Below are 26269 nucleotides of genomic sequence, written 5' to 3' on the forward strand. Positions count from 1 at the left end.
AGAAAGTACCTATTTTAATCCCGGAGTCCAAGCTCTATCTGTCACTTGCAACTGGCAGCTGCAGTAAGCTCTGTAATTTATGTAAACTCAGCACCACCCACAAGTTTCTAAGATCAACACACAAAGTGGTTTCTGCTGGTATGAGGGAGAAAACCACCAGGTTGTCTTCCTGCATCCGGGTGGAGGAAGTTGGTGATTGTCTGCTTGCAATAAAAAGAGAAGGCATGTCTGCCGGGGCCGTTTGTTCAAGCAGAGTATCTTGGCTTCTGACCCAGCCGGTGCACCACTGTTCTTAATTAGCCTGCGTCTTGACTACATTAATATCCTGGCATGTAGCTATTGGGGATTTTATAGTCAAGCATGCAGTTTGTCAGTATTACCCACACTTTCTCAATCTCTGGAACCATGTCACCTGTGCTAGTGGCATCCTCGGTGACCATATCTGGCTGTTCCCAAAGAGTCTTCTTCCCTGATGTGCTCATCTGACCCCAGAAAGGCTCCTTAGCTGCACAGCGGTGTTTAAATACTCATATTGTGTGTCTACTGCTAGATGTTCCACATCAAGCGGTGTTTCGCTGTGCGCGCACCGCTTTGCAGGTGCTCTTGGTTAGAGGTTTCTTTCCTGCTGTATATACTTATCTGTTTCTTTCTTTTCTCCTCAATTTATAACTAAAAAAATTGATTAAGAGCACATTTTTTGAAAGGAGGAGAGGGTTTCATTGGTGTTCAGCCATCTGGACTGTGAGGTAGTGAGTTAAAACCCTATAGTGCATCTTCTGGTTGTTCCTATATGAAAAGCACAGTTGGGATTTGGTGGCCTGAACAGGAGGACCCTGTGCTATTTGTTCTGCTCAGCAGGCCCATGCCTGGCCATCAGCTATCCCCTTGGTAGGGAGAATGTCCTGTGGGTAACACCAGCCAGCCTCGTGGAGGTACCTAAGATGCCTTAGCTGGTCTCCAATGGTATTGGCAACTGGATTGGACCCAGTATGTGTTAGCAGTGAAGGGACAGGAGGGCTGTACCTCCCAAAGAGAGGGGCTTAAACCGGGATTTGTTTGTTTCACTCCCTGTCTTTTAGGAATATAAGCCTCAAGACAGATTTTATAAAGGTGAGATCATGTTGGTTTCCAATTTCAAGTACAAATGAGTGATAGTTCTTGTATTGTGACTTTATTCTCTCTACGAGTTCAATGATTTTTCCTTTAGCTTACAGTTATTGTGACCAGCATCTACTTCATTGCTTCAAATGGTCTTCCAGAGCCATGGTAGTAAAATAAGATCTTTCAAATAATGAAAACCAGAAACTGTATTTTTTTTCTGCCACAGCGTTGGCTGTAAGGACAGAAAGTTAGTGATTTCCTTTTGAAACTGTTTCTGAATTGTTTCATTGATATTGCCTACCTCTCTGCTGATCTCTTCGTTCTTTAGAAGCAGCTTATTTCACATACCTGTGGTGTTCCATGAACATTTCTTTTACACTCTCTTCAGCTGTAGTTTGTTAAACAGGTCTGTAAAGTTTGGTTACAAGCCAGGTAAAGTCATCAAGATTTCTGTGGTAGAGTAGTCACTGAAGTAACCAGGAGTAAGCAGTACAGAATCTGATATGACAAAAGGTTATATAAAATGGATCATGCAGCTTTACAAATACATCTTCTTCAGTGCAGCACATTTTTACTGCTGTTTGTCACTGTCCTGATTTCAGCTAAGATAGACAGACTTAGTTTTCTTTCTAGTAGCTGCTATAGCGCTGTGTTTTGGATTTAGTATGAGAATAATGTTGATAACACACTGATGTTTTTAGTTGTTGCTAGGTAGTTGTAGTGTCCACACTAAGTCCAGGACTCTTCAGCTTCTCACGCCCTGCCAGGTGCACAAGAAGTTGGGAGAGCACAGCCAGCACAGCTGACCCAGACTGGCCAAAGGGATATTCCATACATCATGCTCCATATAGAACTGGGGAAGCTAGCGGGGAGGTGGGATCGCTGCTCAGAAACAGACTGGGCATCAGATTGGTTTATTTTCCTTTTGCATGTGGTGAGCAATTACATTTGTGCTTCACATCATCATCATCATCATCATTATTATTATCCTTTGTTAACCTATTAAACTGTCTTTATCTCAGCCCATGAGATTGTTATTTTTTCCATCCTCCTCCCCATCCCCTTGCAGGGGAGGAGGGGTCAGCAAGCAGCTGCATGGTGCTCCGTTTCCAGCTGGGGTTAAACCACGACAATCCTTTTGGGTGCCCAACGTGGGACATGAAGTGTTGAGATAATGACAGATCTGACCAGAGCGTGGTAAAACAAAATTGTTGTAAGCTTTCGTTATATTAGTTTAATAGTCACTGGTCACAGTATTGTTTTATTTGTCTGAAGTATTCAATCTCGAGAAGTTATTAGAGCATGTCCTGTTAATGAATCCTACGAAAACAGAAGGTAGGAGGTGAAAAGCTGTTACAAGGCAGGTCCCGATGGAGCTGACCTGCTGTGGATTTTTGTCATTTGAGGCTAAGTTGTCTCTCTGAAAAGAGTCTCATCCCATGCTGGTAATTTAATCAGTCAGAACAATGGTAATATAAAGGTAAAGTTTATGTATGGAAAACATTGTATTATGTGGTACATCATTGTTACAGCTTTCGAAAGCTTCTGAAGAGAATTGTAATATTTTGGCAGGAGTTCAAAATTCTCTTTCCTACAAGGAACAGGTTTGGTGTTTTTTTTTCTCTAACATGTCATTTTGAGGTTACATGGCAACATCTGTCAGAGCTGTGCTAACCTCTGTCATCCAGCTGTTACAATTGTGGTATTTTCCTTCCTTTTCCTTGTCTTTCCTCTCCTTTCTGCTTTCCCTTTCTCCTCCCTCAGAAAACCAACCAAAAAAAACCCCAACAAACCCCACCTCCTTTTATACTGAAACTTCAGGTGGAATGAAGTGGTTATAAAAGCATCTGTCAACACAGGAATAGTTTGCCAAGCCAAGTATTTGGGTTGGAAGTCATGCCTTCCCAACTGCTTGAAAACAGGAAGTATCTCTGTTAAGTGATGGATAGCTCTACTTTGCTGAGAGGAAGAAAAGGCTTTTTTTTCTTTTTTGCTTTTTTTCTCTTTCTTTTCTGCCTCTGGGCTAATAAATGAGTTCTGCAGTTGTTCCATGTATGTCAAGAAAGACTCCTACAGAAATGTGTATATGAGTGCACGTCTGAGTGTGTGTATATATGTGTGTGTAGGAATACACAAACTAAAAAAAAAACACCCCAAACCAGCAATCCACTTTGTACATGATTGGTCCCTGTCAGAAGCCAGCCCAGGCACATCTTATCCCAGTGATTCCTGTAAAGCTCTCAAAATCTCTCAGAAACAGCCTGCAGGATTGCAACGGCTCCTGGGTGATTAATTGCCAAAGGAGTCTGGTTCCAGGTTCCATTACATGTAATTGTTATCTTTTCTAAAGGGGTTCTTTTATTGAACCCCCACCCCCCAAAAAAAGAGGGAAAAGAAAAAAAGAACTGACATTCCTGAGATTTTGCACCTCTTAGACAGGAGCATGGAGGAGTCTCTTATGTAAACATACACTGAAGAGGGTGTGTTACATTGTTTATTAGCTGATGATAGATTTTTTTTTTTAATTCAGTTAATTTTAACTTTACTAAAAATCACTTTATTAGAAATGGGGGAGGAAGCTCTTCATAGCATGTAGAGGAGAAGAGGGGGTGTTCCAGTGCCTTCTCCACTTCAAAACTGCCCTGTGACACCCAACAAGTGGCAAAGGACCAGGTCGCTCCTGCTCCTTACGGAAATGGCAGGAAAACAGCCAAACATTGGGACATCCTCGGTCCATATGCCACTGCGGTAAGACTGCTCAGATTGGACCGGGGGAGAGAACAGAATCTTGTGTCTGAAATCCCCCTTGGAAAGGTAGCCGGCACCGCAGCCCTGAGCCGAGACTCTGCCGCTCAGCACGGGCGCGAGGAGAGACTGGCACAGCTGCAGCCTGAATGAGCAGAGGAAGAAAGGTCGGGTGCTGTGTTTTTCAGAGTTTGTGGCTTCAAAACGTGTGTTTGAGCATCCTGAAAATATAGGCAGATTGTGGAGAATCTGTGATAAATTGCTTCATTTTTTTCTGAGACCGTATTCACAAAGCAGGGGGGAGGAGAGCCTGATTCCCTGTCGGTGCCTCCCTGTCCTTGAAAACACGTAAGAGGCTTGATTTGGAGCTGAATTTCTGTGGTGCCAAACTGGAGTATCTGGAATCGTATCAGTAGGGTTGCTTGGATTTGCACTGCTTTTACTGCATTGAAAATGTGCTGTGTTACTGACAGGTTTAGACTTTTCTAGATGGAGGCTTGGGTAAAGCTTGGCTCCCAATGAGCACTGCAGTAATTTGTGCCAATTGGCCAATTTAACTGCTTGAAATATCAGGAGGAAAATAAAAAAGCATGGAGATACTGGTTCTGCAGCTGCAGAGTATGTGCCTGCAGATGTTTCTGCCAAGAGAAGTGATTGAAACTCAGTTTCTTGAGATATTTTAATCCTATCTGAACAAAACCACATAAAAACGTGCTCTGGTATTGTCTGCATGGGCCAAGGAGCACATTGTTCATCACAGTTGTGTTTACATGGTCTCATTGCTGCAACGAAACAAGTCTCCTCAAGTCTTCTTTCTCCACGATTTCCCTTGAATTAGCTATATTAACTAAACTCGGTCATTGGCAGGACTGTGATGTACAGCAGTTGGGACACTGATGTTACTCTGATTCAGAAGATGAGACTATTTTGGTGCGCCCAGCTTTGTGCGGGTTTGGAAATACCAGCCTGGCTTTTTGCAGAGTTTTTTTCTCCTTCTGCCTCCACAAGCAGTTTCTTTAGATGGTGGAGAGGGGGTAACCCTACCACCCATCCCTCTTCCCTGCTGCCCCTTTTCCACGCGTGACCGCGGCTGCCGTCTGGCGCAGGAGGGACCGTGGGATGCGAGCTTAGGAGGAGGCAGGAGGGCACAGCAACCTCTTCCCTGAGCTGTGTAGGCAAGATAAGGCAGCTGAATAATCATTGGCGCTACACGCTTAGTGCCATAGCCCCAAAGGCAGAGAGGCACAGCTATCTCCAGCTCGGAGCAGCCCGAAACCCTGTGGTTTGGCAGCGAGGTGAGGGCTGTGGTGCAGCTGCCAGGCTGCAGGCAGCGCCGCTGGGTGCTGGGGCACACGAGCTGGCCGTGTGGCGAGCACTGTGGCGGTGGTTAGGGACTCACAGCGGGACCTCATCCGTGCCTGACAGCAGGCATCAGGGAAAGAAAATAAAATCAAAAGCAGCTCTGAATGCTTTGGCCGTGCGGAGGCTCGATATGCTTTTGCATCAACTCTGGAAACTTTTGCTTTCTTGAAGCACTTTTAGCGCTGCCTGTTTATAACTTAGCTATTTAAGTAATGCTCCTATCTGCAGATATCTCCTATCTGTTTAAACAGATATCTCCTATCTGTTTAAAATCACCACAGCTAGTGGAAATGACTGATTTGCTGTGAAACATACAAAAGCAGGGTATGTTGTTCGAGCAAGTGACACCAATGGTTTCTATTGATTCAAGGCTGTTCTTTCCCCAGGTTTCATTTTATAAGGAAAGACGGATTTGTTATTTTTCTGCATACTGGAACTGAGGGTAAACTGTGTGTTGCTGTAATCTGTAGTGATAGCTGACAGTGTTAGTTCCTGTTGGTAGCCAGCAAAGAGAGCAATTCTAGAAGGTACATTGAATTACATGGAAAAGTTTCCCTCTGTTGATGAGACGAACTGGAAATGGGTAAAAATCAGTGGCTGAAGGAAAAGAATTAATGTAGTAGAGCTGGAGGATAAGCAAAGTGAGTAGCTGAATCCTACACAAGCAGGGGCGTTTGACTGCTTAGCAGTGAAGGACCGACTGCATTCTTATTTTTTGGATGGTTAACTCTCCGTATCACTTCATCTTGGTTTGGACTCAGATGATATAAACTGTTTCTCTGTTCAAGTTGGTTTACTGTTCGTCGGTGTATCAAACCACATGTTTGTTCTCTGCCTTTAATTAATGCTTCTGGTTAATGCCTGAGTAAAATGTTCCCGCTGTGCTCACTGCCACTTGATAGCGCGCAGTCTTCCTGAACACCTGCTGTCAAACCTATCGTGTCTTTTCTTGTCAACTTGCACAATGCTCCAGGTCTTGAGCAAGACTGACACGATGGAAGGGTTGTACAGCCCGATCTTTAGAAATCTATGTGGAAGGTGAAGCCTTTGCATAGGGAGTGAGAATAGGAGACTGCAATATTTTGTAGGAGCTCGTTTCCAATAACATCTATTAAAATTCTGTTTGCAAATGCAATTTTGGAAGTAGTGGATATACTGTAGGTTAAAGAAGCAAACTGCACCACCCTGAGAGGAATCGTAGATGTTGTGTAACAACAACAGAGAGTAATCTGCTCAAATCTTGGGAGAAGTACAAGGGTGGTGACCAGCAAAGAAGTCATCAAAGAGGGGAACTGGTTAGGGATGTTGGCATATGCTGACGGTGGTGACAGACGTTGGCACAGATGGAAGAAGGTGGGGAGGATGAAGAGTGTGGGGAAAGGGGGTATTGGCAAGAAAAAAGCAGTATCACTTGATTGGGGAGCCTGTAATTACAAGACTTCAGCCTTGTGACACAGCAAATAAGTGTGTCACCTGAAACAGAGGAATTTGAGGTTGCCTTCTGAAGCAGCTCATGCCAGATGGAGGGGGAATAAAAACCTTGTGGAACAACAAAATTTAGCTCTGACTGGACTGTGGGTTTTAAGTCCCTAACAGTGACACTACTGACAGTCTTTTCCCGTCAGTACTTTATAATTCTGGTAATTAATCCATGGCTGGAAAAAACCTCCGGTAGCTTGTCTAGCAAACAGGACGGATGAGCTTCCCGTACTTGAAACTTTCAAAGATCCTAAAATGCCGAGCGCTTCCTGGTCTGTTGTGTTGGGAGCATGACCTGCTCTGGCACAGAGTGAGAACAAAAATGTCAGGCACCGAGGTGAGCCTTGAAAGCGTAGGAGAAGCACCTTTATGGGAGCTGACTTCACTCCTGTGAGAGATAAATGTGATGGCACAAGAAGGCTCTTTCATCCTTGTTAACAAATTCGTTTCCTCAGCCTTTTACCTTAATACTTTCCGTGCTTGCAACACATCTGTCCTGACGTGTGCAAAAACACTGCAAGGATCTCACAAACAGCTATTGCTTGCACAGACTACAGGAAGAATATGCCTGACTTAAAAATGCTTTACGTATGTTCAAATACTGTAATGATGAAAGTAAAAAAAAAAAAAAAGGTGTTGCCAAATTAGATTACAAGATATAGAGTACCTCTCATACTCGGGAGTCTGTGTAGATAGGGACCATAACTAGCAATTGTTAAGTTGGAAGGATTTAGTTACGAAGGAAACAGATTGTTCTGTTATTTCCAGTCCTCTCGTTTTCATCTGTGTTCTAATCCCAATGGGATCCAAAGGCAGGATTAAACTTTTAGTTGCGTTTTTTTTAGGTTCTGCATTAAAATTAATGTATTTACTTGAAAGGGAAATGTCTTAAATTTAGTATAAAAATCTGTTCCTACTTGTGGAGATTGATTGCAGCAGAGAACATGCAGTTACATTGATTCTCCAGATGAACTTTGTTACCTGCTGAACCTACTTGCTCTCTCTTAAACACCTTGAAATGCTGTTTACTCTGCAGATTGAGTTTTGCTATGCAGGTTACGTTTTGCTAATGAAACTTTTGTCCAAGTTTTCCACATTTCTGGAATTACATTTTTTTTCTAATGTCAGGTTACCCTCTTGCACCATTTATATATTACATTTTGCTATAAAATCTAATTAAGATTGATTTTGATGAGTTAGGCATGGCAGTAGGAAAGCTATTTTTACTATCCCATGGAAAGCTCATCAGCCGGGTATGCTTCTGTCAGTGTTACAATTCTGCATTGATTGACAGTGTAGTTCTTGAAATGGCCAAGTATCCTTTGAAAGCTAACTAAAGATGGATGCTTTAAAAAAAACCCAAACAAATAAAAAAAAAAACCAAACCACAAAGGAGAGGAGGAGGAGGAGGAGGAAAATTAGCAAAGCCCTAAGGTTAATTCTAGTCCATTCTTAAGAGGAACCACAAATATTTTTCTGGCTTTACCTATTTAAGTTTTCTTTCCTGAAATAATTATCTTCGTAATTGCACCAAAAAATACATATTTTTGAACCAGCTATCTTTTCCAATGATATGTTTTGAAGTAATACTCTATTTTAATTACCAAAGAATTTAAGCATTTCTTTTTCAAAGGGGAGCAGTTTCTTCTTAAATTTTTTTTTTTTTGCTATTGATGATATCATGTATTACATGATGATTGTCCCACCTTCCTAGTGCTCCCCTGAAGAATGTTGTGTCTGTGTACCACTCGTAACCTTTCAGTGTATGTGCACTTAGACCCCTTTCGTAACTGTTGTGGTAACAACAAAAAAATTACATAAACTTGCAAAAGAATTGCTTAATGGTATGAAGTATTCTGGTTTCTACCAAAACCCCAATTACTTAATTTTGTGCCCTTCCTGGCCTACATAAATTATGCAACCCTCACATCTCACCATCAGTGAATTATGTAGCTCTGCGCACACATCAATTAATTTTGGCCCCATCAACTTCCCACCTTCTGTGTGCTCCTAGCCTCAAATCAGCTTTGCATCTCCCAGCCGCGAGCGGTTAATTTTGTACTCCCGGCAGCTCATATCTGCCTGAACCTGCAGCCCCGCTTCAACTCTTCACCCTCCCCCCCGCCTCTCCTCCTGCACAGCCAAGCCACCGCCTTCTCCTGCCGAATTCCTCCTCCTCCAGCTCGGCAGCGAGGATCAGTCCCAGGCAGCTTCAACTCCCGCCTGGCCAAAGGGTCAGTGCTGGATCCCAATGCACCCTGTGGGCAGCAGGGCTGGTCTGGAGGTGACCTGGGTGTCCTTATCGCTTTCCTCACGGTTTTCAATGTGCAAATTGCAAGACTGAAGCTCCATCTTCTGGAACAGCCCGTGAAGGTCATGGCGCGCTTGCAGCAACCACCTCCAAAACCCTTTCCCTGGGGAAGCCTGCATCACGGAACACCCCGCTGAGAAGATAAATAGCTTCTAGGTCTGTAAGAAAATCGGCATTGAGGAAGAAGGTGGTGCCAGCATCCATCAAACTCAGCACTGCTGCCAGCAGCAGAAGTAAGCATGACCTGGGCCTTGGTGTTAAAGCTGACACCGCTGCTGCAGGTGTCCACATCGAATGCCACAGCAGCCTTCTCTAAGCAACGCAGAAAGAGCTCATTTTCCTCCAAAGGAAACTTCAGTGTGCAAAAACATCAAGAGGGATATCTTGTTCCCTCATTGCTGACATCTACGTGCAGCTCAGTTCTGAGCCCTGAATTATTTTCGCCAAAAAGGGAAAGTATCTCCATGAGAAGCATGCAGAGACCAACAGCCGGAGAGGGCAACGTGATGTCCTGCAAACAAGAACGGCCTCGACTTGCCGTTGCTCTCCGATTGCTTTCAGACCAGCAGGCAGCAGAGCAGCTCTGCAGCCCACCTATGGCCTCTCACCAGGGATTTGCCCTCCAGTAACGCAGGATGGGTCACGGCAGGCCCCTTCCTCACCCTCTCCTTCTGCTTTTAGTTCTTGAGGAGCGTGGAGGGGAGGGGGCCGGCAGCTTGCCAAAGGGACAAGGGTGGTGACAGCAGAGCGAGGAGCAGTCGGGCTGTGCCCAGGGTCTCCCAGGGTCACCAAGTTTCCCATCCAGCTGGGATGTCTGATGGAGACCAGCTCTCAGTTCAATCTGCTTTTCTCTCTGGGGGCTGGAGGGAATTTGACTCCTCTCTCAAGTGAGGTTACAGAATATTTTTCTCTCCTCTCTTTTTGTCTACGTCTATTTAAGCAGCAAGCACTGCAGAGACTGACTTGTGCTTGTTTTGTACAGTTCCCAGCACATCTGGCCATCTTGGATAAGGTCCCTAAGCCTGAATGTAGCAAAAAGTAATGATAGCGTGTTTAAAACTTGGGCCTCCAACTATGACTATATATAAAACGCAAAGTATTGGAGACAAACTGGAGAAAATACATTTTTTAGTAACTGAGAAAAAAAAATATATTCACTCTTTTACATCTGCAGTTGTGCTTTGCAAGCGTGGGTGCCCTGTCATGTTAGAAGACTGTATCTCAGAACTGAAAGCCGATGCAATGCAGGGGAGCGCTTGTTCCCAGCTGATTGGCATCAAGCATTTTTCCTGTCCCACTTCCACAACAGCTGTGGTCATTAATCAGTGTGAAACTAAGCTGGCTTTAGAAAATGTTCTAATTATCTAGGTGTCCTGATTAAACCTGCCTTGATTTAAAAGAGGTGCACCACTGTACTCATGTGAACATTTCTTGTTTCTTCTAAATAATAGGATTAGCTATGGGCATTTCCTTCAGAGCATGGAAAACGCAATTCCAGTATAATTCTTCTCCCTCCAAGCCTAGTCTTGAAACATGCAAATTGTTCTTTCAAGTTTGTTGGCAAAAAAATGGCAAAATCCTGATACGCACATGATTTTGACGCTGAATTGACACACTGGTTGAGTTAGCATCAGTGGGTTGAGTTCTTTGGTGAATGTATCAAGAGTGCTGTGGAAAGTAGCACAGTCTGCTGAGGAAATATCAGTGATGGCTTGCTTCTCGCTCTTTCATAGGGATCCAGCATTGGCCACTGCCAGGAACTTGATACCAGGCTGGGTACCGACCTTTAGTCTTCCCAGTACAGCCGTCCTTATGTAGCTCCATGCCACACACCGCAGTGCCGTGCTGAGCGTTTTCATGTTCTATTTTAAAAATAACAAGACATCTCTTAGCATTCAGGATACATTTTTCCACTCTGAAGCACCACAACGGTCTTTTTAAAGAAACTCTAGGAAGGGTGTTAACTTGATCAATGCTGTGCAGGAAGGAAAGCTCTTTCCTACTATTTTTTCAGCATGACTTTCACTGACATGATCAGGCTGGGAAAAGACTTATTGGCTGACAGCCCAGGACAGCCATGCAATATCTCTAGTCATCTGGAACTCAAACTACTCTGCCCAAGGGAGAACCATAACATAAAAACAATTTAGGTTACATGCTGAATCTTATAAACATTGTTCAGTTTTTAAAAAATAGTTTCAATACTATTTATGTGCATTTGCTATTTACAGGTGGTTTGTTGTTTTTCTGGTTTTTTGTTTTTTCAAATGTCAAGTAAGAAAGGCTCGGAGGGTTTTTATTATTTTAACTGTAGATGGTTTTCAAAAACCTTGGAGATTTTTAGAAATATAGGGAAATAAGCTTCCTCTCCTCTCATATATTTAAGAGCTTGGCTTTTCCTGTGTATTGGATATAATTGTTTTATATAGAGATAAAGTTTACTTTTGACCCCCTCCAGAAAGCACAGAAACTCTAGCTGGAGGGGGCTTCCAGACTCCTGCAGTCCCCCCTCCCGCACAATGCAGGACTGTCGCCAGCACCAGATCGGGGAGGACTTGGCTTTGTCTGGCCGAGCCGCAAAACCCCCCAAGGACAAAGTTTCCGCAGCCTCCCCAATGACCTGCCCCATGGCCACGCTTCTCTTCTAGAGATTTTCTTTTTTTTTTTTTTTTTTTTTTCCTCCCATCCAGGCTGAACCCTCTACTTGCCCTTTGTGGCTGTTGTCCCCTCTTACGTTGTCTGCAGCTGCTGCCCAGAGTTTGCTCTGTCACCCTCCCACCTCCCCAGTGTATATATAAACTAACCCTGGGAAACCAAAGTGCAAGGGCCAATATACGTGTATGAAACTGGAAGGTTGGGGCCTTAGCATGTAACTGTTGAATTTTCAATTGTCTTGTGGCACAAGGAAGAAGCAGGGTTTTTCCAACAGTTCAAAGCTGATGCTAAAATGGATTAACAGTAGTGCTTTTGCAAGGCTATGGTTTATCCTCTCCCTTTTTGAAGCTGAGCATCACTGGCCTCTGTCTATTGTTACATTATTTTGCATTAAAAAACTGTCATAGTAATCTGCTCTTCTGTAAGCGTGTGCAGCTCTAATAATTTGGGATAAAGCAACATGAATCCAGAATGGAAGCTTCACTTCAAAGATCTTTTTTTCTCCACTTGTCTTGATTGAAGATCTGAACTTGGGATGTGTCCATTGCTACCTGTCCTTCCGTGAAGTCATAACATTTCAGCACACTTTGCAACAAGCCTAAATTTATTATTTTAGGACAATTACTATGGTTCCTTTATGATTCCTTTTTTCCATAAACTGGTATTTCTCAAGCTAAGTAACTTTACTGTCTTTTCAGTTACTGATCCATTCTAACATAGGAGAATTACCCTTCTTGCACATAGCTCGATTGTTCTTGTGCAGCTTCTTGCTTTTGCTGAAATTGGTTATTTGGTGGCGTCATTGTTTTTAATTGAGTTGTGGTTTTTACTTTCTCGATGTGATGTGCTATGTGCTATAACTCTTCCTGTGGTGCTTTTATTGCAGGCCTTGCTGAGACCAGGACGAATAGACAGAATTATCTACGTGCCATTGCCAGATGCGGCCACTCGCGAGGAGATCTTAAAACTTCATTTTCAGTCCATGCCAGTCAGTGATGAAGTCTGCTTAACGGAGCTTGTTCAGCACACACAGAAATACTCAGGAGCAGAGGTAAAACTTTCTGAATGCTAACAGCCATGGAGTCGGTGCACAAAATTCTGTTTTTAAAATTGAAATCAAGATATCAGCCCTTGAGTCTTCTCAAAGTGGTGGTGGGAGTTGTGAAAGGGAACATTGGAGAGATTTCCATGTTTCTGCTCAGAAAACAGAATACAATCTGGGGCTTTTTTCCTTCCAGATCTCCATCAGAGGATGGTTGCCAGGGGAAGGGTCTCTTCCAGGGCGAGCCTTAGTACAGTCACGGGTCGCCTCACTAAAGATGTGCTGCTAGGAGGAGTGGAGGGAGTGGGGGCAAGTGCCCCCGGACTGCCCAGGCAGTTCACCTGGGCCTCCCCACATCCCCGGGGATCTTTTGCATTTAGGATTGTGGCTGAGAGCCTCTGATGGAGGGAGGGAGGGAGGGAGGAGAGACAGAGTTATGAGACAGTGTAGGGGAATTGCAAGGGAGTCACTGGTCGCTTCGAAGCTTGAATTTTCTGGTTCCGTATAATCAAGACCTCACAGCAGCACTTACTGTTATAGCTCATTGCTGTTCGTTAGTCAGCTTCTGACGATGGACGTCAGACAATTATTTCCTGTCCTGGGTAGAAGGAGAAGCTTTCTCAGATGCTGCTGCCTGGCAGTTGCAATAAGCATGGGTACATTAGTGGTCACCACTCTGCTCCCTGAATATTATTCATCTCAGTGTCTCGTGAAAGGATATTTCATTCTTTCCTCATTTTGATTAATTGAAAGTAATTATATTACTTCAAAAATTCAAAGAATGTTATTAAGGTTGCCAATTCGAGTTCTTAAAAGGTATGAAATACCAGAATTAAAATTTCCACCTCACACTAGCCAGTCTTAGTGTATGCATTCATTATCACACCATCTTTAATTACATAGTCACCTTATACTTTTTCCATGGCAGAGTGGAAAATGTGATGTGCTTGCCTCAGCCCCCCCATCTTTCTGTGTGCTGTTTACAAGGGCAGGGAAATAAGCTAAACTTTTGTCTTGGCCCAAAAGAGAAGGTGTCTGTGGAGTGTTTGTGTGATTCCAATAATGCTGAAGGCCCTTCTCAACTCACTGGTCACTGGGTATGCTCCCGGGAAGACTTTTGCTCATTTAGCTGTCACTTAAATGCTAATATGTTGTAAAATGCTGCATTGCCTACTAATAACCTCTGGCTGGTGAGGGCACTGCTGTGAGCGGTCCCAAGTCCAAGCGATGGGGTCAGACCTTGCCGTACGCAGCAGCAGTGTCTGGGCTCCCCTCCAGGCTCGTTCCGGGAAGCTGTGTCACGGCGGACACCAAAGTCAAACCCGCAAGAGCTTTCCTCCTCCACAGCAGAGGACAAACTGTGCTCTGGGAAGGAATGAATGAAAGCTGCATAGTGAGCAAAACTGTTTTGTGTAGGACATCTTTTTGCCACAGAATGTGGGATCTCCTAATGAAAAAAAGGCAATAACAAAAAGGATTGCAGGCTTAAATGTTGGTCTGGAAAACTGTCACAGCTCTACCGCTTGGGAGTAGTGACTTGAAACAGTACTATGTTTTTAGCCAGATGTCAGTGATATGACTATTGCTGCCCTGGGAAAATTTATCTGCCTCTGGCTGAGATACAAGCCTCCAAAAACATAAATATAAACATATCCTCTGTTGTGTATGGAAACTGTCTTCTTACCAGGCAACAACTGTAATGCTTGTATTTCAGAAATTCCAAGCATATGGGGATTTCCTTTGGATCTGGATCAGCTGGGGCTCTGGTGGTGAATTCCTGTGCTCAGTTGATAATGAGTCGCAAATGTCTCGGTGCTGGCTTTGTACAGAACCAAAAATAAGTTAATGGGTCATTGAGTGCAGCTACAGACTAGTTGCAAGGGAAAATGAGCCTTCCTGTTTCCAATACGGCACTTCTCATGAATTTTGTTCTTTTGCATCATTCAAAGAATTATAATAACTGGGATGTAAAGAGTAAATACAGAAAAAGCCTCAGTCTGTGTTCCTTGGAAGAATATATAAAAAGTCTTGACAGCTGGCACACACAGTGGCCAGTTTCATTAAAGCCTTTTCTTCCTAGTGTCTCCAGCTTCCCAGCTTTACAAATAGTTTCCGCTGTTGAATGGCAAGTTCCCATTCCACTGTTCTGCCCTTTGTTTAGAAAAAGAAATGGAAAATGCTTGGTTTTGTGACCAGAAGATGCTGTATGAATAGGGAGTTGCGTGTAAAGATGAGTTGAATCATCCTGACATGAGCTGAATAAACAGCAAGTAAAGTGGATAGTTCAGTATGCATCTGGCTTCCAACTTGGCCTTTTTTCAGATCAGATATTTGTATATTTTTGCCGTCATCACTTATGACCAGTTATCTCTGTTCACCTGCTGGATGTACGTTTCTTTTAATGAGTACCTTTAAAGATACATCAAGATAGCAAAATAGGGTGATTATTTCCCACTGTTTCATGTGAGAGAAGATGGAAGATAATTTGAGGGTGAATTACAATTTCTTTCTCTCATGTGTAAATGAAGTTTAATGTAAAAAAAACCAAAAGAGCATTAGAGGAGCAATGTCTGTACAGTTAGCTTTTATTATGCTAGTAGTATAGGTCAAACAAAGCCTCAGCTTTCTAGAAATATTTGGGTTTGAGTTTGATCTTTGTTTCCAAGCCCTTCGGAAGTAGTGCTCTGCAGCGGTGCTTGAGGCTGCTCTTCAGGGATTCTTCCGTATCTGTAAATCTGGAAAGTAAGAAATTGGGTTTAGAAGTTTCTGAATAGTAAGGTTTGGCCTTGGAGCTGATGTTGACACCAAGGATCATTCCCTCCTCCCTCTAAGGCAACTTCTTTGGCTGCATCCCTGCCCTGAAGGCATCTGCCTTTTCCCAGGACCACCTCAACCTCTTTTTAGGGGGTAGCTCTTGTTGCCTCAAGGCCAGCTCTGCAGTGACCACGTGTCTGGTTTGCCCTCGTGCGGAGGCCAGCGGGTTTCCCCGGTGTGGTGGAGGAGCAGTCGGAACTGCTCTTGTCTTTGCCCCCAGCTCTTTTTTCTAGGAAATTTCTACTGAAGGCCACACCTGGGCAGCTGATGCCTGGCACGGTTCAGCATGTGATAAGGTTTATTTGAGTGTTCCTGCATTTTATTTTGGGCAAAATTGCAGGAGATCCAACTGTTATAAAACTGCTGATTTTTTAAATGGTTTTGTATAATTGGGAGGCCTTCACTCATAGCTTTTTCCTAGAGTATTTTCATGGTTACACTTCATGCTGTGAGGTTTTATCTGATTTCTCACTATGCTTTCCATAAGTACGATTAATTAAAGATCCAACCACAGAAGTGTTTAAAAGCAACATTTTAAAGTGCAAGTGGTGCGAGTTCTTTGGGTTACCTTTGCTTGCTTTCATGATGCTGCTACAGTCCACTTGCTTTAGGAAAGATGAGCCTTCCACAAATTCCGGTGCTCTACTTTTTTAATTTGGGGTTCAGATTAGGTTTTTAATAATTATTGGCTGCTCTCTGTTGTAAATGTAAATACCAATAGTCTCAATGCACTTTCTAGTGCAAGTACGAACAAAATCGCACGGACAGTATCTGATAGGAAATTCCTGGTCCTGTAATTTTTAAATTATACATTGTCTCAAACAGAAAAGAAGAGAGGTTGTAGCTGGAACATGTCTTGGCCTAGAGGGAGGCCACCTGCCTTTATAAATGCAAAGACTGATGTCTTTATTAGACCTGTGTGGGGAAAAAAAAAACTGTATCGTTTGCCTTACAAATTAAGTGGAGGGGGTGTGTCTGTTTTCAAATCCTTGGAGTTTGCTCGGTGAAAAGGGATGAGCAAGGGATGAAGACAGCGCTTCCCCACTGTAGAAATATTTCGTTCCAGAAAATAGGTGATAAAAAGGAAAATAAACCCAGTAAAGTGAGGGACCTTCTTTTCTTCTCTGAGCCCGTCAGGTTTTTTTGTTACAGTTTAGAATGCAGTAGCAGAGAGGAAGGATTTAGGCAGAAACTGAAATCAAGTGTTGAGTTGCTTTGAGTTTCAAGTTGGTTAGGAGTAGTAAAAAATTAAATATTCTGGATATGATGACAATATTCTTAAGATAAGTGTGCTTATAAAAGTAAGCTAATGGCACTGACTGCTTCTAAATTGGTGAAAAGCAGGTCATGGTGAAAGCAAGGGCTAGCGTTGTTTCTATAGTATTAGCAGTTTCCATGTTTACAGGACACAATAGTAAAATGGGAATCTGTGAACTTGTAAATCTTTCACTGGTTCTTAGTCAAAGTAGAATAGTTAATGTAAAAAATGTCTTTCTCACTTTGCAATAACTCTCAATGGGAACACAGAGAATGAAGGGGAAAAAAGCAAGCCAACGAAGGTTTGCTCTGGCTCAAATGAGAACATATTTGATGCCAAAAAGTATCTTTGCAGCAGCGTACGAACTCGAATCGACTAAAGCCTTTGACTCTTAAAATATGTACTCAAAACATGCATGTTCTTGTTTACCAGATATTGACATATTTAAACTGTAAACTTTTTTTTAAAAAACCACCCCAAACAACCAAAACCTTCCCAAATTCCTCTTTCTTATAGAGGAAGGTACCGACTACAAAAGAAGTGAGGATGCATTCCATTGTAGGTGTACAGGAGGGTAAACAGTCTTTTAAGAGATTTGGAAAAATTTGTCTCTTTAGTTAAGAGCACCTATAGTAAAGGTGAGAGAGGGCTTGGATATAGGGGGAAAAAAAGAACATCCGACAAATATGTTATCTCCTTTACATCTGGTTTTCCATGAAGGAAAAGATCTTCCAAACTTAAGGGAAAGGCTTTCTGCTTAACATTTTTAAAGGACAAAAGATCCAATCCTGCATAGTAGCCTAAAAAGAGACACAGGCTTTGGGAGTGAAGGCATCAAAAAAAAAAAAAAAAAAAAGAAGTTTCTGTATGGGAAAAAGCAACAGAGTAGACCCTTTAAAACACATCCTGGCTAAAGCTCATGGGTTTACTTTTTAAATACAAAGTTGTTTGTTCCTTTTATGCTTAGTTATGCTAGATGCAGAGCAAGTTCAATTCCCATTGAATTCGACAGGTGTTGAAGGTGCTCAACACCTCATGCCTTGGGACTGGGCCCTCGGATTTTGAACTTCTAAGATACCACAAAAAAAATGCATGTCTCATGAGAAATGTGTGATTTGAAAACAGACTTGGGTAGTTAAAGCATCTGTGGCTGAAATGACTCTGGCCTGACTGCTGGTCGGCCTTTCCTTCTCAAGTTCTGCTTAGCTCCACACCAGGATATGGTATGACAGTGAAATGCAGTTTCCAAAGCGAGGAACACTGTGAAATGGAAACGCAGCAAGATTAAGGCCTCAGATGAACCTCTGAGGTTTCTCTTGGAATGATGCATAGGATCTGTTAATTTATATCACTCATTGAAAAGTGAACATTTTTGTGTGGGTGGGTGAGGAAAAGAGAGTCAGCCTTCATCCAGTATGGGTAATACGGGATCACCACCTTCCTACACACGTTTATCGGTGCTGAGGATGTGTTTGGCACAGGTGGCTGGAAGGTGAGGAAATACCTGGCATTCGGAATGTTTTCCGAATGTCAGTGTTTGGGATAAACGAGATGAATCACAGGAAAGGAAATAACTAACTACACAGGACTTCCCATGGGATTTTGCTTACTGCTGGTCTCGCAAGAACCTCGTACGTGCAGAATGTGCTTGGGCAGATGGGAATGAGGGCAGCGCGAGCGTCTGGGTAATCACTCATCGGCATGGCGGTGCCGAACCGCAAGAGTTTGTGGTGTTACGCTGCCTCTCCCCGTTCTCCTTTTTAGTCACTTTAGCAAGATCTGGTTCCCCTCGTGCATTTTTCAGAGATGGGGTGGGGGGCTCGTTGCCCTCAGTGGGCTGATTTTTATCATGTCTCGTCTCAGGTGAGACCCAAAGAGTACTGTATGCATTCACCCTATGTGTATAGAACTTATGGTTGGCAATCAGCATATTTATGCAAAACGTTAGGTTTGGTATACAGGAGAGTATTTGCACTGCAATTTATGCATGGCTAGCTCATCTGGGAAAGAACATTTTATCCTTCAGTGAGATAATGATTTGCTAATAGTTTAATCAAGCAGATGAGATTTAATGCATTTGACTGAAGGGACATTAGCGTTTCCGAAAAGGTCAGACCCATTAACAGCTCAGGAGGATGCAGCTGAAACTGCTTCCTAAGTAACTCAAAGAACAGTGCTCCTCAGAGGAACTTGGGGAAAACGCCAGAGGGAATTTGACTGAACTCCCAAGCGAGCACCAAGCAGTGTTGAGGTATGGAATTTAGCCTGCTTCTCAAACCTGAAATTTTCTTCCTCCATGCAGCCCAAAGAGCCGAAAACATTTTGATTCCTTAAATGCTGAAACAGTTAGAGTGCAGGAACCTTACAGCTAATTTCAATCTGGTTTTTTTTCTTGTGTCTTCGTTAACTATTTTAATGGCATCGTCCACCCAGGTTCTGTAAATGAGCCCTTGCATTTGCTTTTGTCCTCCCTGTGCCTTTGAAGGGTTATTGCATGTTGCATGCCTGTTTGGAGAAAGAACCTGCGATAGGAGCATCGCTCGTGTCAGGGCCATGCAAGCCTCTGCTGACAGGGCTGCTCACTTCCGAAGAGCTTTATAAAAGGGTGGTAGTTTCACCAAACCAGCCGAGGCCACGGGAGATGCGTGTGTTTTCCTGCGGTGCTGACTATGCTGATTTCCTCCCTTCCCTTTTCCACGCCACCTTGCACACGGCGGAGTTACCAGGAGCTCCCCGTGGTCGAGGGTGGCAGAGGGGAGTGTGTTGCCAGCACAGCGGGGGGACCGTTGAGCTGTCACCGAAACACGGGCTATAGAAGAGGGACCTAGAGTGATACTCCGTCAGCCAGCTTCACTTGCTCTCTGCTCTTCCCTGTGGCTTTGCTGCTTTATTGTCCTGGTTTTGGCTGTAATTCCCAGCAATGGAAAAACATGTTGCTCTTTAAAAGCAGATGGGAATTCATTCCTGAAGGAAAAAATATGTCTCTTTAGGCTACTGCTATTGTTTTCTTTTAGTTTTATTTTTTGCATGTGAGTTATTTCTAGCAACTTTTAATTTAATTTATTCTTCTTTTTTTTTTTTTTTTTTAATCAGGCAGCAGGGATTATTCTTCAGTGTTCTAAAGCACACGCTTTTGGTATACCAATGGTCACAAATGGGGGTATATAATGTTCAGAGTAAAAATTGCATTAGCAGTGATCAGGAAGGAATTGAAAATGTTGGTTTATTTCTGCCTTTTAAAGTATTTTCACTGACATAATACAAATGCTTGTATCGGTTCACAGTGGTGGAATTTGCTTTTATGTTAAAAAAAGGAAAAGGGGAAAAAAAAATTAAGCAATTTTTCCTCACACTGACCTGGTTTTCTGATTTAAACCTGTAGTGCTGGTACTTGATCTTGCAAGTTATGATGTGTCACAGGGTACGTGGTTAGAAATGAGCTTTCTGCTTTGAGTTTGACTCAACTCTAGTCCTAAAGTATAAGACAAGGCATACAAATTAGAGGAAGTCACCAAAAAGTCACTGTACGTGATCCTTGACGCTTATACACCAACTGCAGGGCCAGATCCTCACTATATACAAGTTGCTGTAAATATTGAATGTGTCTTAGTACATTAGCAAAGGATACGTCTGAAATTTTTTGTTTCATTTTCTGTGAGACCACTGATTTGTATCCACTTTTTTCATAAATGGGAAAAAAAGTAAATATTCTTACATATCCATTGTTATTTCTCATGCTCTTAAGATTAGCGTGTGTCTGACTGATAAGTGCCTCTTATGATTACTTTTAATAGTGTACAATGTCTGACTATCAAACCTAAGTATTCAATTTACCTTTCTCTATGTGTATATACATTTTCCTCGGGGATATGCTAAGGGTTTAAAGGGGGTTTCTCATGAAGGTAGCACTGAGACATAATCTCGGGCATCGGTTTGGCCAGGAGAGCTGCAGAGGGCTCTCTGCTTCTGCAGTCAAATTTCCTTTCCGTCCTTAACAGAATCAGTTCTCCAAAAAATAAGGGTATTACTTGGACAGGGATATCCAAAATAGTTCTGATTATTATCTGAATTGGCACTAGGAATATTTAAATGTAGTACCTGAAGGCTAACTCAGATAGGATGTTTATACCAGCTGAAACCATACAGAGGAACACCTTGTGCTGACCTACTTGTGTTTCTGGTGCTGTGCCAGTTAAATTGCTGTCAAGGTGGAAGAAATGTTAATGAATGGCAGAGGAATAATAGAGCTCAGGTAAAAAAGCTTATTAATTTACCTGAGTATTGTTGTTGCGAATGAAGAATGTGTATTTTAATGACAACACTAACTATTTACACTTCACTGAACTGCAAAGGATTGCAGAGATTGGAGAGGTGCATGTGTATGAAGTAAAATGTTTGAACATATATTGGTATCTTTATGTACGTATGAAATAGGTTTTGTGCCTTTGGCAGTCATCAGCAAAGTAATTGTTGCAAAAGTTTGGAACCTAATAATGAATAATAAAATAATATCTAATAAAATCAATAAGTGGGCTATTAGACTGTGAATATCTTGAACAATACAGGTACTGAATTTCAAACTTCGAAGCTATTAAAGCTACAGTTGTATAGAACCTGCCCCAACTATTCTGCTTCTATTGCTTTCTCCTATAATAGAAATAATATTTCGTTTGTGTAAAGTAAATGTCGAGTTTATTTGGGGAGAGATGGCCGTTACTGATAAAGTGTTTGGAGAGGTTTGGTAGGTTGGTTTTTTTTTTTTCTTAACATTTTAATTGTGATATGCTTTTATACTTCCCATCCCTAAAAATGTGCATGAGTCGCAAGCTTACACATTTGTTATCATCCCATTAAGTTACTTGAGTTTCAAAAAGCACTCTGCTGTATTCCTTTCAAAGAGGTTTTGATTATGTATAATTTTATTTTTCTAAGTGAGATTTTTTTGGAAAGAATAGTTGAAATATCTGCTTTTGTTCTACTTTTCCTTTTTTATCCACAAACTTTAGCAAAACATTGTTGGAGTTGGAGGCTTTTTGGTGAGATTAAGCTGCTCAGCAGTAATTCTGAAACAGTTTGAGAAGTTGTTAGTAATTAAGACAGTCACTGATGCTGAATGTGGAAACAGGGAAGCTTTGAAGTATTTGCAGCCAAACCTATGTTGTCAAACAGGGAAATTTTCATTCTTGCCATGTAACTTCTGTTTTCACAGCATGCATTAACACAGGCAGCTCATGAGGAGGAGAGCTGCAATCCCATTGAAGAAGTTCTGCACTCTAATAGGAGCTATCTGGAGCTGGCTTTCTGTTTTGTATTTGAATGCTAACAAAGATTTTGTGTTGGCACAAAACTTTGGCCTTACCGTTCAAACCATTGCCTGGAGTAGAAGCCGTCAAGTAGCGTTTCTTAGCGCTACTGAAAAGCTGATGGGTGCATGCACTAGCATAGCTCAGATTTTTGTATATAAAAAAATTGGAAGTTGTTATTTCCAAGTTATCTTTTATGGTTTCCGTTAAATATATGTGGAAATACATAAAGCTTTAGATTGCCTTTGGCAGGAGGATTAAATGGTTACTGGCAGATGGAAACAGCACAATAATAACTCTGCAGCAAATTATTAGCTATGTTAGAAGCAATTCTGTGGACCGTTTTGCTTTTTAATTAAACTTTTTCAAACTGTCACCTAGTTCTTAGCTTAAGCTTTTTGTTTCCTGTCTTTGAGTAATGAAAACATCAAGGATAGTCGGGTAGGAAAAAACCCTTTCGGGTCTTAGTCTTCTGTAATTTGTCCGTGGCATTGCGTGTATAGAAGTGAGCCATCGGATCCGGGTTGACCACTTGCCGTGGAAGAAAACAGAGCAAAACCCAAGATGACTGCACTTGCTAATTGGTTTTGACATCCCCATTGTCAGGGAAGGAGAACTGAAAGCATTTTGCCCAGTTTAAAAGAGCTGCTTTGGATTTTGTTTGTTTGATTTATTTTCTTATTTAGGGAAGAGGGGGGGTTAGTTACGATTTCAGACTAATTGGCTTCTTACAGAGATTGGCTTTCTGGTAATTTATATTTCATTTACTATCAAACAAAGTAAATTAGTGATAAAACTAGACTATTACTATTATACTTAACATTGCACAGATAAGCACACCATTGGAGGGAAAGGAGAGGAAGAGCAGTCATCTGTCTTATGTTTTGTCTTGTACATTTTTCTCTTACTGTGCTTTTTTACTGGGATAACCCAACTTTGTCTTTTTTTGGAACTATTCCCAGTGAGCTCCCATTTGATGAGAAAGTGATGGGGGGGGGGGGGGGGGAGTGCACCTGGCTCTTAGGTTAGACTCTGTGGGTCTCTGTGGCGGGATGTTTCCACGTGTTTGAGAGTCCACATCAGGAAAACTCTTTCCACTCAATCTCTCTTCAGCAGCCACTTTCCCTTGCAAGGCATGGTTCTCATCGTTCAGCGGAGAATGAAGGATGAAAGAGAAGCAGCCAAGACAACAGGTTGTTGGGGATTTTTCTCATGGCAGGCAATGATAGGGACTTGGGCGTTCAGTACTGCCACACCACCACAACCAAGCAAAAACCAAAACCCAAACACCACGTGCTGCTTGTATTTCTCGTTATGTCTGCAAGTCGTAGTTGTAGCCGTGCACCTGGAGAGAGGTGTTTTGGGGAGTTCCCTTGCCAGGGAGGGCGTTCAGTAAGGCTGTAGGGATGCGGGCTCTTTGCAGACTCTTGTAATCAGACGTCTCACCACTTTATGGGATCTTGCCATTTCTGTGGTCATTTTTGTGTGTTCATCTGTAATATAAACCAAGGGGAGAAACAAACCGCACTCCTTTGTTAGCGAAACAAAATTTGCAGGCAAGAAAATGTGTTTGGTAATTTAGTATAAACAAGAGAGAACAAAACTTTTCTTGATTTTTACTTTTCTAGTTTAGGGCCTGAGGACTTCCAAAGAAGAGTTGGCAGTCTTGTTTTAATGTTCAAACAGTAAAGGCTCATCATGATAAGATGTCAGTTCTCTTCAGAAGTGCAATATAGTCAAAATGTTAAAAGCTGAAAACTTACTCTTCATTTCTAACATTTGTTGTTACTCAGTTTGCAAAAGTATTTGTGAATTCAGTGAAGTATACTCAAGGAAGAAAAACCTAGGATTTTTTTTTTTTATTTTAAGAGAGGTTTTTGCATGTGATTATATATATATTTTCAATAAGTATATTTAAATCTCTAAAGTCCTTCCTTTTCTTGTTTATGATTTGCTTCAAGCATATATAGAAAATAAATTCTGTAAACTTATCAATCCAGAAAGTATTCTTTCCTTTCTTCTTCTTTTTTTATACTGTTTTTGCACTTGTGAGCTAAACCCCCCACTTTTTAAAAATAATTGGGTTTTTTTTAAAAAAAAAAATCTATATTTTGTCTTCATTAACCCTTGTTTATTAATAACAATATTTATAGAAGAGCAGGAAAAAAGAAAAAAAAAAGCATGAAGTTAATTTGTCTTCTATCAGTGCTTGGAAGTTGGAGGAAGAAAGGGAACTTGAGAATTTAGACAGTATCTCACCTTAGGCTAATTGTTTACCATTAAAAAGAGAACCTGCATGCAGGAGGGAGTGTTATGTTTTGGACTTACTTCCTTGTAACTCATAAATCTTGGCTGTATAAATGTTCAGTCATTAATTAAGGCTTTCAAATTAATCTGTTTCCTGACTGGACTTGGCTGGTTTTGCATAGAGCAATGCTGTTGCCCAACCTCCCGGTTTCGGAGTGCTCTCAAACATGTGCTGTGGAAGTACGACGTTCATTGTGGACAGTTAATGGGCAGCACGTATGGAGCAGGGGGAGGCATTTTGATACTAACATGTGCAGGAAATAGGGCGGTGGTATCAAAATGGGTTTGCATACTTTAATTACTTCCCTTACTTCAAACAATGGCAAAAAAAATGGCCATTTTATATTGATAAATGTCAGTACGGAGCAGAAGTATTTTTCTTTCCTTTCATTATTCTAAGCTAGTGTTCTGTCTTTGCAATTCAACCAGTTTACTCAGGATGATATATAAATACAGCCAAAAAGCCTCTCTCATGTGATGGAAAAAGATTCCAACTTTTGTTGGAAACTTTTTAAAAATGATTCGGTAGTATTATCGCTCAGGTAGTATTATCATTGCATTTGTTTGACCTGCTCATATAGTAACAGTGTGTTCATTTGGGTTTTGTGTCCTAGTTGTGTTACCCTTTACAAATGCGTATGTGAGTATATATATTTTTTCTTTTTTATATATATTCTTTCTTATAAAGGCATAGTAGGAGCTTTTACCATATATTTAATTATTTCTCTAAGATTTAGAATTTTCAGAAATTCATATTTGGCTGCACATTACACTACAAATGTTCATCTTCTCTTTAGCACTTAATTATACGCAGGTCTGTCTTTGTGCTGTTGAATGTGAGTCTACCAGCTCTCCCTCTGAAGTGAACATCCCCGAGCTCATGCAATGAATTTGCTGTTAAAGGTGAAGCAGACAAAGCTGCAAATGAATCATCCAGCCAGGCATGGTTTTTTAAAACCAGGTAATCCTGGAGATGTACTACATTTTGTAGCTATTTCAAATCAAAAATGTTTTCATAATGTGGATTGCATTTGACTAGATGTGTATTGCAGCAGTCAACTTCCTTCAATTCTGCATGTGCAATGGATTTCATAAATAACTTGTAAGGTTTCTGTTCCAAGCTGTCTAATTTGTACATGAAACCTAGAGAAGTAGGATTTAATCATGAATGTGAACAAAAAAGATCTCTCATTAGCTCTTTAAAGACTTATTCTTCAACCTATGAATGTGTTACTGCTTGTGTTTTCTTTGTAATGAACGTGCAAAGAGATACCACAGTGCTAATGGATGTACCTTTTACCAAGGAACTAAAAAATAGTCTGCAATGTGTGCTTACAAATCTGAAACAACTGCTATCTAACATGAACATATTTTTCATTACTTTCATATACGTGTTGCACCAAGGCAGATACTTATTTCTTAATGGCTAATTAGAAATTGGTCTGACTGAGTTTCAAAGTCTGAGAGAATTTGAAATCTGAATTCAACTCTTCAGCTGAGTTTATCACGTCAGCCAAAGCCAGACTATTAATACCTTCTCATTTCTAGCCTAGTCAAAGTTTAGATTGTTACCCTACAGCGTTTCAAAGATTTTTCATGTGCATAAAAAATTCCCTGTAACCAATGGAATCATTTAATGCACTTAAAATCAAATACACGTTTGAGCTTGCTAAATCCAAGGATTATTTCTTTAATTCCTAAAGATTAAAATGTCTTCTAATTTAATGTATATTATTAATTAGATAACACAAATAACAGAAGATATATCAAGCTTTTATTTCTTTATTTTTTAATTTTCAAGGTAAGATGTACTTTTGCAGCCGTATTCTATTGCTGTCGCTTACGTGCCTGTCATTTTCTAACAGTTCATTCCTGTCAAACCAACCGATGCG

At 41.5% G+C, this 26269-nt stretch overlaps 1 protein-coding gene across 1 annotated transcript in view; it reads left to right on the forward strand.

Moving 5' to 3' along the window:
- Window positions 1–26269, forward strand: part of AFG2A (AAA ATPase AFG2A) — a 197311-nt gene that overhangs the window by 142559 nt on the left and 28483 nt on the right. Inside the window, 1 exon segment of the mRNA XM_075751101.1 lies at window positions 12540–12704. Within this exon segment, the coding sequence (XP_075607216.1) occupies window positions 12540–12704 (165 nt within the window).

The sequence above is a fragment of the Balearica regulorum genome, chromosome 4, assembly GCF_011004875.1.
Source record: "Balearica regulorum gibbericeps isolate bBalReg1 chromosome 4, bBalReg1.pri, whole genome shotgun sequence".
In the NCBI taxonomy this organism is placed as follows: Eukaryota; Metazoa; Chordata; class Aves; order Gruiformes; family Gruidae; genus Balearica; species Balearica regulorum.